Here is a 14,887-nt window from a genome sequence, read left to right as displayed (position 1 = left end):
TTGAACATGGACAATTGTTGAATGTGTAGAGATTAAGTGTTGGGTAATAAACACATGTATGAATACATGCAATTATTTAATTGAATTTCACCAAAGGTTGATTAAACATTAAATTGATGTTATAATTTGTACCTATGATGTGTAAAAGTATGGGGGAAAATTAAGGTCAATATAAGGCTTGGAAAATAGCTTAAGTGTTAGCTACATGGGCAAAGACACGGTTATGTGTCTCAACCGTGTGGAGGACACGGCCTAGTATATGGGCGTGTGGCATGTGTGGTATATATTATTTTGCTAACGTCATAAGCAGATAGTTACACGGGATGAGGACATAGGCGTGACCCAAGCCACATGGGCGTGTGTGACCACACGGCCCCACCCACACGAGCGTGTGACTCTCTAAAGCAAGAAAATTTATTAAGTTGCCTAAAGTTTATCAAATGTTTTCGGTTTTGTCCCAAACTGCCCCAATGTATGTTTTAGGCCTCGAAGGCCTGTATAAGGGACGATATGCATGTATTTGAAAAGTTTTAATTTTGGGCAAAATTTGGTGACCCGATTTTGTATGTTTGTGAATGTTTAAGTTCGATAACACCTCGAGCCCTGTCCCGACGTTGGATACGGGTGAGGGGTGTTACATTGCCTACATCCTCGGGCACTGCCAAATATATTTCACTCCAAAATACAAGTGAAAATTTACAAATAGGGAGAGAGAACAATGCTTTAAGTAGAGAATAACAAATGTGGGATGATTCAAATGAGAAATGGTTAGGCCTATTTATAGTTGAGGTTCAGGGACCAACTTGCAAAATCACTATACAATTAGGGACCAAAAATCTTGCAAATATCTCATGCCAAATCTCAATCCCACTTTTGGTGCCTTAAATCTCAGATTTCTAGTACCAACATTTTGATACCCATATCTTTGTCTTTCCAAAATATGGATGATTGCCAATAAAAACATTCTAGTATTTACATTTATGGCCGAATGTTAGCTATTAATCTAACTAGTTGTGTCCTATAAATATTAGGTTTAAGCATTGTAAAAGGTTAGATGTTTTATGATAAAAATTCATTCGAGTTAAACTATTTGTTCTTTAAGAACTTACCGAACTTATCAAAAAAATATTTTCTTGTGGCGTTCACCAACTCGATCTTATCACTTTGTTTTCCATTCCAAAGTTTGGCGATCAACCTTATCCACCCAAAATTTCGAGTGTTAACAACAATATAGAAAATGGGTCACGTTGTTCTATAGCGTCGATTCTTTTCTGGTTGTCTATATTCGCAAGTTATATCCAAGTTTAGCCTTTCATTTATTTATTTCTTCATATTTCTATTATTAACCAAGCAAGTACCTATTTAGATAACCGGGACACTTAAATCATGAATTAACTCGTAACCGAGTTTACGTCACCAACACCGAAAATAGAAGGGGACTCAATAATATAAATTGGGGATGAGTCTGAGGAGAAAAGATGTACCACCACATACCATAATTGAGAGGATTTGACTTAAAAGTTTAGAGTGAAAAAGAAAAGCATTATCTTGAGAGCATTAAGGTGAGAACGGTGCTTAAGAGAAGAGGAGAGCGACCATGAGAGAGCAAGCAAAAGTTAGCCACGGAGAACCATCAGATTTAGCTATCATCTCTTCTTAAATGTTTAACAGCTTCAGAGAACCACTATTGGCTATTCATCTTTCATCTTTCTTTTGTCTTATTTGTTATTGTGTTGTTAGGTTGATAAACATGATTACAAATTGTCTTCTTGCTTTTAATTTAATGATCATGGCTTAATATTGTTTTACTAGAATGATTATTGATATTTGATATGCTATTGTTGATTTTTTGCTATTAATGTTTGTATATATCATTGTTTATTCATTCAAGTAATTTACATGTCAAACTTACAAATGCATGGCCAACATTGGTAAGTAATTGAATTAATTATTTAATCTGAGAACAGGTACAACTTAAATGGTGCATGTTGAAATGATATCGAGAGACAATTGTTGCATGCATAGTCCTTATGTATGATGCTTGAGAAGGTGATCTTGGTGTTAATTTGGCATAGATATATGTTAACTAAAAGGTTGATGTAGGACTTCAAGAGAAGCCTACGGCTTGAAGAAATTGAATTAATAAATTGTCATATTTCCACGAAGTCATTGAACATATTATAGAATTGTTTTTAATGATTGTCTGTTAAGGAGAAAAAATTATTCTAACCTTTCATGTCATTGTTGTAAGTGTTAAACTTTTCCACTGTTATTATCTTTTGTGTTGTTATTTAATTTGTTTTGCATACTTAGTTTAATTTAGTTTGAGTCATTAATTAAATCCTCACATCCAAAATCTTAATTACTTTTCGAATTGTTAATAATTAAATTTTGCAATTGTTGACTTACATATACAATCCATGTGGAGATGATAACTCTATACTTACTACTGTATTACTTGTTTACAACTGTGTACCTTTGCACATCATTTGAATATTGCGAACATTAAGTAGCCACCTAGGCAGCTCAAGCTGTTGCTTAGGCGATACTGATTAATAACGACTATTCATTAAGAAGCCGCGTAGGCGACACAAGTTGCCGCTCAGGCAATACTATAACCATAAAACATTGCCATATCAATATTTCATACTACCATAAAACATTGCCATATCATCTCAATGGGTTTCAAAACACTATAAATTAATTTCGAAGGAAGATGCGAAGCTCCAAGCTCACACCTTAAAATTCTCGTTGAATCCTTTACCTACACGTTTTAAACAACCAATGTAAGTAGCAATGGATAAACCTACTTATCCTACCTTGTTAGTGTTAAGACCTTCTTAACCATGTTATGTCATTGCATTCAAGCCACATTTTAGTATCATTAACGAATTCATTTGGCCTCCGTAATTAGTTTAGGCATTGAGGAGAGAATTGGCAGAACAGAGGCCACCCAAAGGGAGCTTGTAGTGAACCTTAAGGTTTCCGAGGAGCAGTGGCAAGGAATGAGATCCAAGAATAAGGTGATTTATAAGCAAAATGAGGAACTCGGTGGGAGGTTGGGGGCTGAGCAGGTGAAAAATGATGAACTAACCAGTGATGTCGCAGCTTTGCGTGCTGAGTTGAAGAAGTTGTCGAAGAGCACAAATTGGCTGTCAACCGAATCAATGCTGATCACGAGGATGCAACAGCAGCGTTGAAGAAGGTCTATTAATATAGAGATGTAATTAGAATAATTAGAAGTTTAAAAGATGTTTAGTGAAATATAAAATGCAGGAGTGTGGGTTAGGCCGTTAATCAAGGCGGATGAATAGTAGACAAATAAAACCGAAGGAAAAGCATGTAAAAAACCGGGCCCACATATGTTCCCAAGATATTTGAAAAAATAAAAATAACAACCGGGGGTTGACTTTCCAAATTTGCGCGCGCCTCTCCCGACCAAACTTAACTGAATCCGACACACTCTCAGCAAAATATCTGTGAACTCAGGTTTCCAATTTTTCCAACTTTCGTTTTTGATGATCTCCTTCTTCAATTGATATTTTTTTTAAAAGAACTATAATTGTTGAAAATGGCGCGCTTATTCACTCTTCTCTTCCTTTTCTTTCCAGTTCTCAACCTTTCCTTCTGCAAAACTCTCAAACGCGATGGTAATTTTACTTTTTTTTTCTTAATTATTGCTCCTTTATTTTTCTTTTTTTCTTTTTTTTTTTTAAATTTGGTATTCGATTTCGTTATGGCAGTTAAAGCACTGAACGAAATAAAGGCGTCGTTAGGTTGGAGAGTGGTGTACGCTTGGGTCGGTGACGATCCTTGCGGCGATGGAAATCTGCCGCCGTGGTCCGGTATCACCTGCACCCTCATGGGTGACTACAGAGTTGTCACCGAATTGTAATTTTCATTTTCTTCACTATTTTTCTATTTTTAATTAAAAACTTTCATTTTTAAAATTTAAATAATTAGCTTCCTCTTAATTTTCAGAGAAGTTTATGCAGTGTCAATCGTGGGGCCGTTTCCCGTTCCGGTGACAAATTTGTTCGATCTTACAAGACTGTATGAATATAATTAATCTTTTCGTTACCATTAATTTCCTTCTTTTGTTTCGTTGAATTAAAATAAGTTATTAAATTGTTGCTTATTACAGTGATATGCATAATAACAAGCTGACCGGACCCATTCCGCCTCAAATCGAGCGGCTTAAACGTCTTAAAATACTGTATGGTTCCTTTGTTTCTCTTTGGTTTTAATCAACATTATATGTTGTTCAGAGCTAGAATCTAAGGTTATGAAATAATGGGTTATTTCCTGTTTTTTGGTTTAGTAATTTGAGATGGAATAAGCTACAAGATGTTCTTCCTTCTGAAATTGGTGAACTTAAGAGTCTAACACATCTGTAAGTAGCACTTCCAAGTGTCTTTATGTGTGCGTTTCATATTATGATCTTCAAGATTATTGTTTCATACTGACCTCAAACTTGTGTAGGTATCTGAGCTTCAATAACTTTAAAGGGGAAATCCCGAAGGAGCTAGCGAGTCTACCGGAGCTTCGTTACTTACATCTGCATCAAAACCGGTTTTCAGGCCGGATTCCAGCAGAGTTAGGTACTTTGGAGAAACTTCAGCACTTGTAAGATGCCAAATCTCCTTAAATGTATAATGTTCTTAGTGAACCTTCCTTCACCGGCTTCTAATTCCATATGTTTGGTAGGGATGTTGGGAACAATCATTTGGTCGGTACTATAAAACAGCTCATAAGCATGTATGGTTGTTTCCCATCGCTTCGAAACCTGTAAGTTGACAATAACTTCACTCAAACCGTTACCACCTTCATTAAATCCAATGAATGGATAATTGCTGCGACTTTTGTTCAAAACATTTGCCTGCAGTTACCTAAATAATAACTACTTAACTGGAGGATTTCCGGCAAAGATAGCAGGCTTGACCAACTTGGAAATCTTGTAAGTATGGTGCTTTTTAACCTTTGGGATATGGTATGGAGTTCGCCTTATTATCGGATACCCTTTTAGCTATGTTAGAATACTCTGGTCTAACTCGGATTTTCGTTATTCAACATACTGGTCACAGGTACCTATCCTACAACAAACTTTCAGGAGTAATACCACATGAAATCATTCATCTCCCCCGGTTGACATCCTTGTAAGTTCATTGTTAGACATTGTTGATACTTCTTTAGTCGCAATTTACATAAAGTGTGTAGCTGAAGTAGGGTTTCATTGTATTAAGCCAGAAAGTTGATTTAATTTGCTTCTTGAACATAACTTGGCCTTTCTTTAGAGCTTCGAGTATCTAGACATCGCTCGTTGCCTCTTTCACACTGCATTCGCAGTTTATTCCAGCTTTCTGAGCTAATTTAGCATCAATGCGTTCATCAACTCGTCTCCATACATGTTCTTTTATTGGATCTTATTGGAACTGCAGGCATTTAGATCACAACCAATTTGCAGGAAGAATTCCTGAAGCACTCTATAGACATCCCTTTGTGAAAGAAATGCAAGTTTTCTTCTACTCTCAGTTCTGGCCAAGTTACAACTCTTATAAGGTCTGTTAATTGACAGTTCATAGAAATTGTTGACAGGTACATTGCAGGAAATTCATTCCAGAAAGGAGCAAAATCCATCGGTGTCCCTAGGATCCTGGAACTTGCTGACTCAGAGTTCCTAGTTTAGAGTCAAAATAGCTATGTAGTATTCTCTATTGTTGATATCAATTTTGGAAATTTAGATTATATTTGCCAAGACAGTGGTTCATCTAGTTCTCTAGCAATGGAAAATAAACAGATTTACATTGAATCATTTAAAAAAGAGCAATGGCAAAATGCAGATCTAAATCACCAAAGTTGAACCGAAAAAAAGAGCTCAGACAAAAAGCTATTTGCTTGTTTTTGCTATGATGCTAAGGCGCGTGACTCCTACTGATAGCACCCAATACACATCCGTAAAAATCTGGGGACATTTTCGAATAGACTCTTTAAGAGATGCTGATGTGGAGACATTTCATTCACACTACCATTTGGCTGTAGGTAGCTGTTTGCCAGTTAGCCAGTTAAGCCCAACAGTAATTGCCACTGCTATGAATAAGGGCTCAAACCTGCATGATGCAATTGCTTGTCTAACTTCTCCAAAATTAAGTGTATTTCCTCCATTTGTAGGTGGCTTTTCTCCCCCGCGATAAACTCGTGAACTTCCCCATTGATCTTGATAGAGCTGCATCCTGGAACCTTATTCACTCCTCGGCTTTTCATCATCTGTTTTATTCTTTTGGCATCATAATGCTTCCCTGAGGATGCATACAGATTTGAGAGCAAAACATATACCCCACTATGATCTTCTAGTCGCATGAGCTTCTCAGCAGCAACTTCAGCCAGTTTGGCTTCTCCGCTACTACAATACGAACTCAGCAATGCTCTCCAGGCAATGGCTTCGTCAGAGGGATTGCTTGAATCTGGCATTCTTTGAATTATTTGATTAGCTTCTTCAAAGAGCCCACCTCGGATAAGTAGATCAATTATGCACCCAAAATGTTCACTTTTAGGTTCAATCATATACACGTTACACATTCTATCCAGTATCCTTAGACCTTCAAATGCTAGACCAGAACAACTACAAGCACTAAAAAGAGCTATAAAAGTAATGTCATCAGGCCTGACACCATCTTTCTCCATTTGCCTAAACAGTTGAATTGCACTTCCTCCATCCCCATGCATTGCCATTCCAGAAATCATTACATTCCAGCTAACAACATCTCTTTGCTGCATTTCATCAAACAGCTTTTTAGCAATTCCCAAATTCCCACATTTTGCATACATATCCACAAGACAAGTCCTCAAACGAAGAGTCAATGGAAACTTCTGTTGATCCATATATTTATGAATCCAAATTCCGGTATCTAAAGCACCTAAACGAGCACAGGCACTAAGAATACTCACAAATATAGCCTCATCAGGCTCTGTATCACTCATTTGCATTAGCCTGAACATGTAAAGGCCCTCTTTAAAGCAATTATTTTTTACATATCCAGAAATCATGGCCCCCCAAATTCCTCTATCTTTCACTGGAGCCTCATCAAACAGCAATCTTGCAGTGTCGATATCACCCATTTGCCCATACCCAGAAATCATAACTGTCCATGAAACAACATCAAGCCCAGGAATATCGTCAAAGATGTACCTTGCTACTTTCACATTGTCAAACCCACAGAACATAGAAAGCAAAGCGTTACCCACAAAAATATCAAACACAAAACCCAGTTTCAGACAATGACCATAAACCAATTCCCCAAAGTGAAAAAACTGCAACTTTGAACAAGCTTTCAACACAAAAGGCAAAGTATAATTATCAGGGGACATGCCTTTGTTCAACATGTTGCTGTAAAATTGGAGGGTTTTAAAGGTTTCACCTTTGAGAAAGAAAGCTTTGATGAGGGTGTTGCAGATACAAATGGTGGGGTCCTGAATGTGTGTGAAGAGGTTCCAGGCATAGGTAAGACTTCCGTGATTGGGCTCTGCACAGAAAGCTAAGAGCCTGCTCAAAGCAAAGCTGTTGGCGCGAAGACCAGACGTGAATGCTTGAGCATGAGCTTGCTTTAGTTGTTTCATGTTCTTGCATTTCTCCAAAAGTGTTAGGCATCTCTTGCTACTGCTTGACATTGTTTTAGAAAAGCAAATGTTGAATTTTTGACATGGTTTCTGGAAGAAATTCAATAAATTTTTTAGTGGATCTTTTTATTTAAGCTGGAAAATCTTGAGTTCGACGCACGACAAGACCGAACTGTTTTTCCTTCGAGCCTTAGCCAAGAGTCTTAAAACAAACATAGACACAGTGATAAGCACAATATCATTCATAATTCTAATGTTAAAGTTTACTAAGCTTTTCTCAAAAAAGAAAAAAAAAAGATTCACTAAGCTGTAAAACACGAAAGCAATACCATTTGACTGTAAATATCTAAAGTTCAATCGTGTTGATGCATGAAGTTCCTCATTGTTGCAATGAAGCCAAAATCTTGTTGCATTTCTTCTTAATATCCTATGTAATTAATCTCAAAATCTAAACTTTTATATAATATGTAATTTTATATGTGGATTTTGATTTTGTATAATTTTATATATGTTAATTTGATTTAATTTTCACAAATTATTCATATAATTTTATTTTACGATTACATATTACATATAAAAATAAAAATAAATAGATGTGTTTATTTCTTTAAATATATATAATTGAACTAAAATAAAATTTTCAGATATTCATTCAAATCACAATCAAAGCTATATGTGTTTTTGGGGCTAAAAGTGTTTTTGGAGCCATAAACAATACTAAACAAACATCTTTTGAAGTGAAAAGTGCTTTAAACACATGGACGAACAACAAATGAGGCGAACAGGCAACACGAGAGAAATTGGATAGAACTTTCGGCAATGCGATACAATTGGAAGACTATCTTAGAGTATACTTGTATAATTTTCCACTTGTAGAATCAGATCATAGTGTGATCCTACTCGACTCAAACAAGCAAAATATCAACATGAGAAAACTTTTTTGCTTAGAAGCAATGTGGTTGCTCGAACCACATAGCAAAGATATTGTTAAGGAGGCTTGGAGAACAAAGGGGATTTAGACTCCTTTCGAAATTAAAAATTAAAAGGAAATGACTCAAAGCATGGAATAGAAAGTCATTTGGTAACATCCATAAAAGGAAACAAGCTCTCATGGAGAATATAGCAAAGGTGCAAAATAACTTGAAAGACATATCATCCATCGACCAGGTAAGATTTCTCAAAAATGAACTAGAAAGAGACCTCGAAGAAGAACAAATTTTACGGCACCAAAGATCAAAAACTAATTGGATAGTCAAAAGAGAAAGAAATACAATATATTTTCACCTTTTGGCCAACAGATGAAAGATCAGAAACACAATTTACACGATCAAAGATGAAGAGGGAAGAAATTTGGATAATCAAGAAGATATTGAGAGGGGCTTTAGAAAAACTTTTCAAGAGCATCTTCTTAGAAGAGGATTGTAATAATGTTCAATAGATAGAAAGATTTTTAAGCAATTTGGATATCCCAAAAATTCCCGAGCATTTAATCAACAACCTCAACGCACTATTTATGGAAGAGGAAATACAAAAAGCAATGTTTGATTTGGGACCTCTTAAGGCATTGGAACTAGATGGATTTCTAAAGAACTTTTTCCAGAAAAATTGGGAAGTAGTAGGTCCACTTAAGGTTGATGCGTGCCTTAATTTCCTCAACACCGATAAATTATTGAAATAGTTGAATAAAACTTTCATTGTATTAATTCTCAAAGGAAAATGCTCGGAGAAAGTTAGTACCAAAGTCTATTTAATGTTGCATAGAAGGTCATATCGAAGGTGTTTAAAGCCTGTTCTTAGTGAAATTATCTCTCGTATCAGAATGCGTTTATTGGGGGAAGGCAAGTAGGAAACAATGTCATTTTGGCTTCAGAGATTATTAATTTCATCAACAGGAAAACAAAAGGCAAAGAAGCATAAAGGCGCTGAAGTTGGATATGAACAAAGCATAAGATAGGTTGAGTTGGAATTTTCTATATGCAGTATTGAAAGCAAGTGGTTTGGAGGAAAAATGGATTAATCTCATCATGCAGTGCATTTCGACTGTTTCATATCAAACACTGCTTAATGGTTCCCCTACAAGTACTTTCAATCCTATTAGAGGCCTAAGACAAGGGAGACATGCCACACAGTGAAAATGATTTTGGAGCAATATAACACATTATCAAGATCATGTATCAACTACAATAAATTGGAGCACAAAATCAACAAGAATTGCCAAATTCAAAAGAATGTTCGGAGGCATTCTTTAGGGAAGTAGGTAAATATTAGGGGATTGAGTTAGGATTCCTAAACAAGAAGAACAAATTCTTCCAACCTATCCTCAATAAAATGGAGTTCAAATTATCAATTGAAAATCAAAATTACTAGGACCAACAGGAAGCTCACTTTGATTAAATTTGTGCTTTATAGTGTACCTTTATACTAGTTATCTTGTTTTCAAGCCCCAAAGAAAATTTGTACACAAAATGGATCAATTAAAGAGAAACTTTTAGTAGGGGGAGGAGCCAAGTAGGAAGAAGACTCATTTTACTAACCACAATCAAATTTTAACAAATCCTTGAGGGTCTCGGTATAAGAAATGTGCATGTTATGAATAAAGCATCGATGGCCAAGTTCACATGGAGAATCTTAAATGGGCGAAATTGGCTCATTCAATCAACTTTAATTAAGAAATATTGTACAAGGAACAATTTTCTTTGGACACGAATAAAGGCAAGTGATTCTTGCGCCTAGAAGAGCATCCTCATGGGCAAGGAGTTGATTAGAAATAATATCACATGGAAATATGATAATATATGGAGTTCATTTAATGATGTAACCCTAACTAGGTACAAATCAGAGATATCATTGGCAATACCAACAGACTGGAAGTAAATAATCCCAAGTCCTTATTTGAAGGTCCTCCAAAAACCAAATGGATGCACTTACAAGAAGGTGAATTCTTAATAAATTGGCATACTTTCAAGCATTAAATGAGTAGATAAGGAATACGAACGCAACAAATCAAGAAGTACCAAAAAAAGATTTGGATATTCCTTTGGTCCATCAAGCTGCCATAAAAGGTGATCATATTTCTTCAGAAAATTCTCAGCGAAGCTCTTCCCTGCAAAGTAGAAATTAACAAGAGAGTGAACACCATAGGTTTGGAGTGTGCACTTTGTCAAGGTAATAGAAAGGACGAGAATCATCTATTCTGAGAATGTAATTTCACTAAAGCAATTTGGTTTGGACAAGGATATGGGTGTCAAACCATAAGACTAATTAAGGTATAAAAACTAAATCTTAAAAGTGATAAAAGTTAATCATTATAAATTTTTATTTATTAAAAGGGCTTATATAGTAATTAAATAAGGCTTAAAATTTTAAATAGATCATTTTAAGTATATGATGGATGGTTAGGTGATGATTTGTGTAAAAATTGTATTATTATTTAAATTATTATATGTTAAAAACACAAAAACCAAAGCCATTATCTTTTTATTTTGGCTTTCTATAACACCATATACTTGGCTCGGTCGTTGAACTTGAATATAAAGATGTCACACCACCGTTCGGTCGTTGAACCTGATATAAAGATGTCACACCACCACCATCTCACTACTTGTATGCTACAGTGTTCACTATTTTAAAATTGACACATGTCATTCATAGCATTTGAACAGGTTTTAAGACATACATGCATTAATCATCATTAAATCATGCTGGACATACATCAATGTAACTAACCATGTTAAAAAATCAAGCGTTTGGAGCATTTAGCAAAATTTCAAAGTTAAACAGGTAGGTAATGATACTAACCCTAGGGTAATGATTTTTTCTTTAAGTGGTATCGATACCACCTGGAAAATTGATACCAAACTTGCATTCTGTTTCTTGCACAAAAATCATACTGTTGAAAATTATCGTTACTTGTCATAAAGTATCAATATATTTACCCCAAGTATTGATACTTGAGCAAAAGTATCGATATCAAATCTCTATACTAACTTCCCTACACGTTTCAAAACACAAGGGTATCATTTTTAAAACCCGATGATCGATACCTCTGCTACAGACCTCAAAAATAAAACATACAGAAGTATTTAGTCTATTCCTATTTAGTTTCTAAACATCATGCATCAAATACTTCAAAAAATAATAATCCAAATGGCTAAATTTAATAGTTCAAAACGTCAAAAACATGCCCGAGCAAGAAACATCATGTCATCATCAATGTTCATAAACCTAAGCGTATTTATAACTCATAAACCTCATAAACAAAAGCAATAACCAATAAAATGTTCAGAACTAACATAGCTGTAAACAGGTCTACCACATTGCCATATTCCCCAAAATGTAAATAAATAATAAACACCTACAAAATACTAACAAATCTTCTTTGGATTATTCCCTCGGAAAACCACACTGCCCACACAAAAACGTCACTAATCTGCATATGTTGAAAAGAGTGGGTGAGTTTAAACAAGTTCAGTGAATGATTGGAATAATCACTACGCAAACATGTCATCATGCATCTACAGCACAACCATATATATATACAAATACAATGTTCTTATGTCTAGTGTCATATAATACCTATTCATGTATTATGTATTAGTTCATCTACATAGCATTTTAATACTCATTCAAGCATATATCACATAACACATATTCCATTAATCATGTATCATGTATCATGTTTCACACAATCAATTAAGGTATGAAACATAAAGTGGGCACTATCACTACATATCGGATACATGGATCTCCAATCACACCAAATGACTCATAGCGTTGAACATATCCCATAAGTGAAGCATATAACTAACACTCTCATTATTTCCCCTCACATGTCCCATTGAATGGAGCTTAGTTCACATTCCCTTATCCCTCCAACATGTCCTAAGGCCTCAACGCCCAAAATCACTATATATATAGGTGAGTACTCACAATCTTATGGCATGCCAACTATATCCAATGGTTTCAAGGTCACAATGGCAAAATATCTTAAATCAAACACATATCACTTACCGATTATTCGGGCACTATCACTGCATATTTGCATTTTTAGCAAAACATTATCACTAACATTTAACATATATCTAACATGTACACATTTGCACTTTTACAACAATTATCATAACCACATATCACATGCTATAGCATCTCATCTCAATTCACATATTCACAACCACATAAGCACATAATTCACAAGATAACATAGGTATGAGAAAGCTTACACTCAAAATTTAAAGTAGGGGTTTTAGGCTATTACTAAATTCCCAAAGAATGCATTGAATCATGTTCACAAGCAATTATTCCAAACACTCACCAATACCCTTTCGCCGAGAAGCCGAAAGCTCAACTAGTCTTTCCTAACTCGTAGATGGTCTAAAGAATCCAAAGCTTTAACACAATAAATTACACAACAATACATTCAAAAATCAACCAATGACTCACCACAAGCAACCAAAAACATAAGCCTAAACTAAGTTCTCATGTAACCGAAACCTTTAACATAGCAAACTTTAAATTCAAATATCTCAGTCTATACTCAGTCTTTTCTCCTACGTTCATCTTATAATTCACCTACGACTAATTCCCAACCCTTAAACTACATAAAACTACTCAATTCATGGTATCAATTTTTTCAACATGTTTTTTTCTATTTTCCGAAAATTCATTAAAACGTTAAAAATATTTAACGAAACTTTAAAGTAAGTTTAGAAACCTTCTAATCATGTCAAAATTTATTTAAAAATACTTTGAAGCCACATTTTTACCCAAAATCCCGAAATTCACCATTCATGACCCAACTTTCAGCTCTTATTTAAAACATGTGATTCAATAACTAAAAACTCAGGTTTTAAGACTAGATAACATTAAAAACTAATAATAAAATGATTTGTTACCTTAGTAAAATAAAATCCAAGCATTTGATCGAAAATCTGAAAAAACCTAAAAGCTTGACGATGGAAAAAACTATAATGTTTTTGGGTGTTTCTCTTAATTTCTATGGAGGTTTATGACTAGGAGGATGACAAGTAATGCCTCATAATCCTAATCTGGCAACAGATACGGACTAAGGGTGTTACATTTTATTGGTATCAAAGCTACGGTTTAGTCGGTTCTAGGACTAATGTAGCATATGTGAGTCTAGCTATACATGTCATATTATATACTGCGATAGTGTGATGACTTCTGACATTTGAAAATGTGTTTTCATATAGTAAATGGATCCCGACAGAGCTGTAGCTGATGATGTCGAGAGTGTAATGCCTGCTCCAGCACAAGGGATTTCGAGTAACCAGGAAGGTGAGGCTAGACAAGCCTTTTACCAAATGATGAATGACTAGTTTACTCAGTATATCCGGACTAACCTGGCTACACAACAACCTCCACACTTGAATAATACATCTTCGATGCTTGTTGTACCTCAAGTAAGTGATCCGTTGAGATTGTATAAGCCACCTGTTGATAAAATCAGAAAACATGGGGCTGAAGAGTTTAAAGCTACTAATGATGATGATGCTGAGCGAGATGAGTTTTGGCTTTATAATACTATCCATGTGTTTGATGAGCTGTCCTGTACCCTAGATGAATGTTTGAAGTGTGCTATATTTTTGCTTCGAGACACAGCATATCATTGGTGGAATACCCTAGTATCAGTGGTTCCGAGAGAGCGGGTGACCTGGGAATACTTTCAGGCAGAGTTTCATAAGAAGTATATTAGCCAAAGATTTATTGATCAGAAGTGAAAAGAATTTCTGGAGCTGAAACAGGGTCGAATGACCGTGACAGAGTATGAGAGAAAATTTGTGAGACTCAGTCGGTATGCCCGAGAGTGTGTTTCCACCGAAGCCATAATGTGTAAAAGATTCGAAGATAGGCTGAATGAAGATATTAAACTGTTAGTTGGCATACTTAAGATAAAAGAGTTCATAGTACTTGTTGAGCGAGCCTGCAAAGCTGAAGAACTCGGGAAAGAGAAAAAGAAAGCTGATTTTGAAGCTAGAGACTCGCGTAAGAGATCATTCAGCAAATCAGTCCAGTCGGCACCAAAGAAATTCTGAGATGATTTTAGTCGTTCAAAAGCCACATCGGGTTATTCTCGACGAGACCAGAATAGACCACCGGTGAGTTCGAGAGCTACCTCAGTAACCAGTGTGGGTAATGTCAGATCAAATCAACCCGAGTGTAAACACTGTGGAAAATGACATCCCGTAAGTTGTAGATTGCATGATCGGCCTGTTTTACATGTGGATCGACAGATCATTACATTTGAGATTGTCGA

General features: G+C 35.5%; 2 protein-coding genes across 3 annotated transcripts; one reads left to right on the top strand and one right to left on the bottom strand.

Annotated features, from left to right (window-relative positions):
• Positions 1 to 3,420: 3,420 nt before the first annotated feature.
• LOC107887362 (probable leucine-rich repeat receptor-like protein kinase At1g35710) lies at positions 3,421 to 5,809 on the top strand. The gene is made up of 11 exons (XM_016811566.2): positions 3,421 to 3,650; positions 3,744 to 3,891; positions 3,982 to 4,053; positions 4,145 to 4,216; positions 4,322 to 4,393; positions 4,483 to 4,626; positions 4,708 to 4,788; positions 4,886 to 4,957; positions 5,085 to 5,156; positions 5,439 to 5,510; positions 5,596 to 5,809. Exons 1-11 carry the CDS (start codon positions 3,572 to 3,574, stop codon positions 5,684 to 5,686), a joined length of 975 nt encoding a protein of 324 aa, XP_016667055.1. The 5' UTR covers positions 3,421 to 3,571; the 3' UTR covers positions 5,687 to 5,809.
• A 278-nt stretch (positions 5,810 to 6,087) lies between these two features.
• Positions 6,088 to 7,874, bottom strand: LOC107887361 (pentatricopeptide repeat-containing protein At5g66520). 2 transcript variants are annotated; one of them, XM_016811565.2, is made up of 2 exons: positions 7,416 to 7,874; positions 6,088 to 7,139 (listed from the first exon to the last, which is right to left on the bottom strand). In XM_016811565.2, the coding sequence occupies exons 1-2, from the start codon at positions 7,663 to 7,665 to the stop codon at positions 6,088 to 6,090; spliced, it is 1,302 nt and encodes a 433-aa protein (XP_016667054.2). In that variant the 5' UTR covers positions 7,666 to 7,874. The 2 variants fall into 2 exon arrangements, with proteins under 2 accessions (XP_016667054.2, XP_016667053.2); XM_016811564.2 differs by having other exon boundaries at positions 6,088 to 7,874.
• Between the last annotated feature and the right edge of the window lie 7,013 nt (positions 7,875 to 14,887).

This window comes from Gossypium hirsutum, chromosome A03, assembly GCF_007990345.1.
Source record: "Gossypium hirsutum isolate 1008001.06 chromosome A03, Gossypium_hirsutum_v2.1, whole genome shotgun sequence".
NCBI lineage: Eukaryota > Viridiplantae > Streptophyta > Magnoliopsida > Malvales > Malvaceae > Gossypium > Gossypium hirsutum.
Note: the sequence above shows the minus strand (reverse complement) of the source record. Positions and strands in the feature narration are given on the sequence as shown.

What these genes read in the sequence shown, in the direction of transcription:
- LOC107887361 (XM_016811564.2), bottom strand. Translation starts at nt 7,665, where the DNA reads ATGTCAAGCAGTAGCAAGAGATGCCTAACACTTTTGGAGAAATGCAAG.
- LOC107887362 (XM_016811566.2), top strand. Translation starts at nt 3,572, where the DNA reads ATGGCGCGCTTATTCACTCTTCTCTTCCTTTTCTTTCCAGTTCTCAAC. An exon ending in TTGTTCGATCTTACAAGACT is followed by an intron (nt 4,054 to 4,144) that starts GTATGAATATAA and finishes TGCTTATTACAG; the next exon opens with TGATATGCATAATAACAAGC. An exon ending in CTTAAGAGTCTAACACATCT is followed by an intron (nt 4,394 to 4,482) that starts GTAAGTAGCACT and finishes AAACTTGTGTAG; the next exon opens with GTATCTGAGCTTCAATAACT.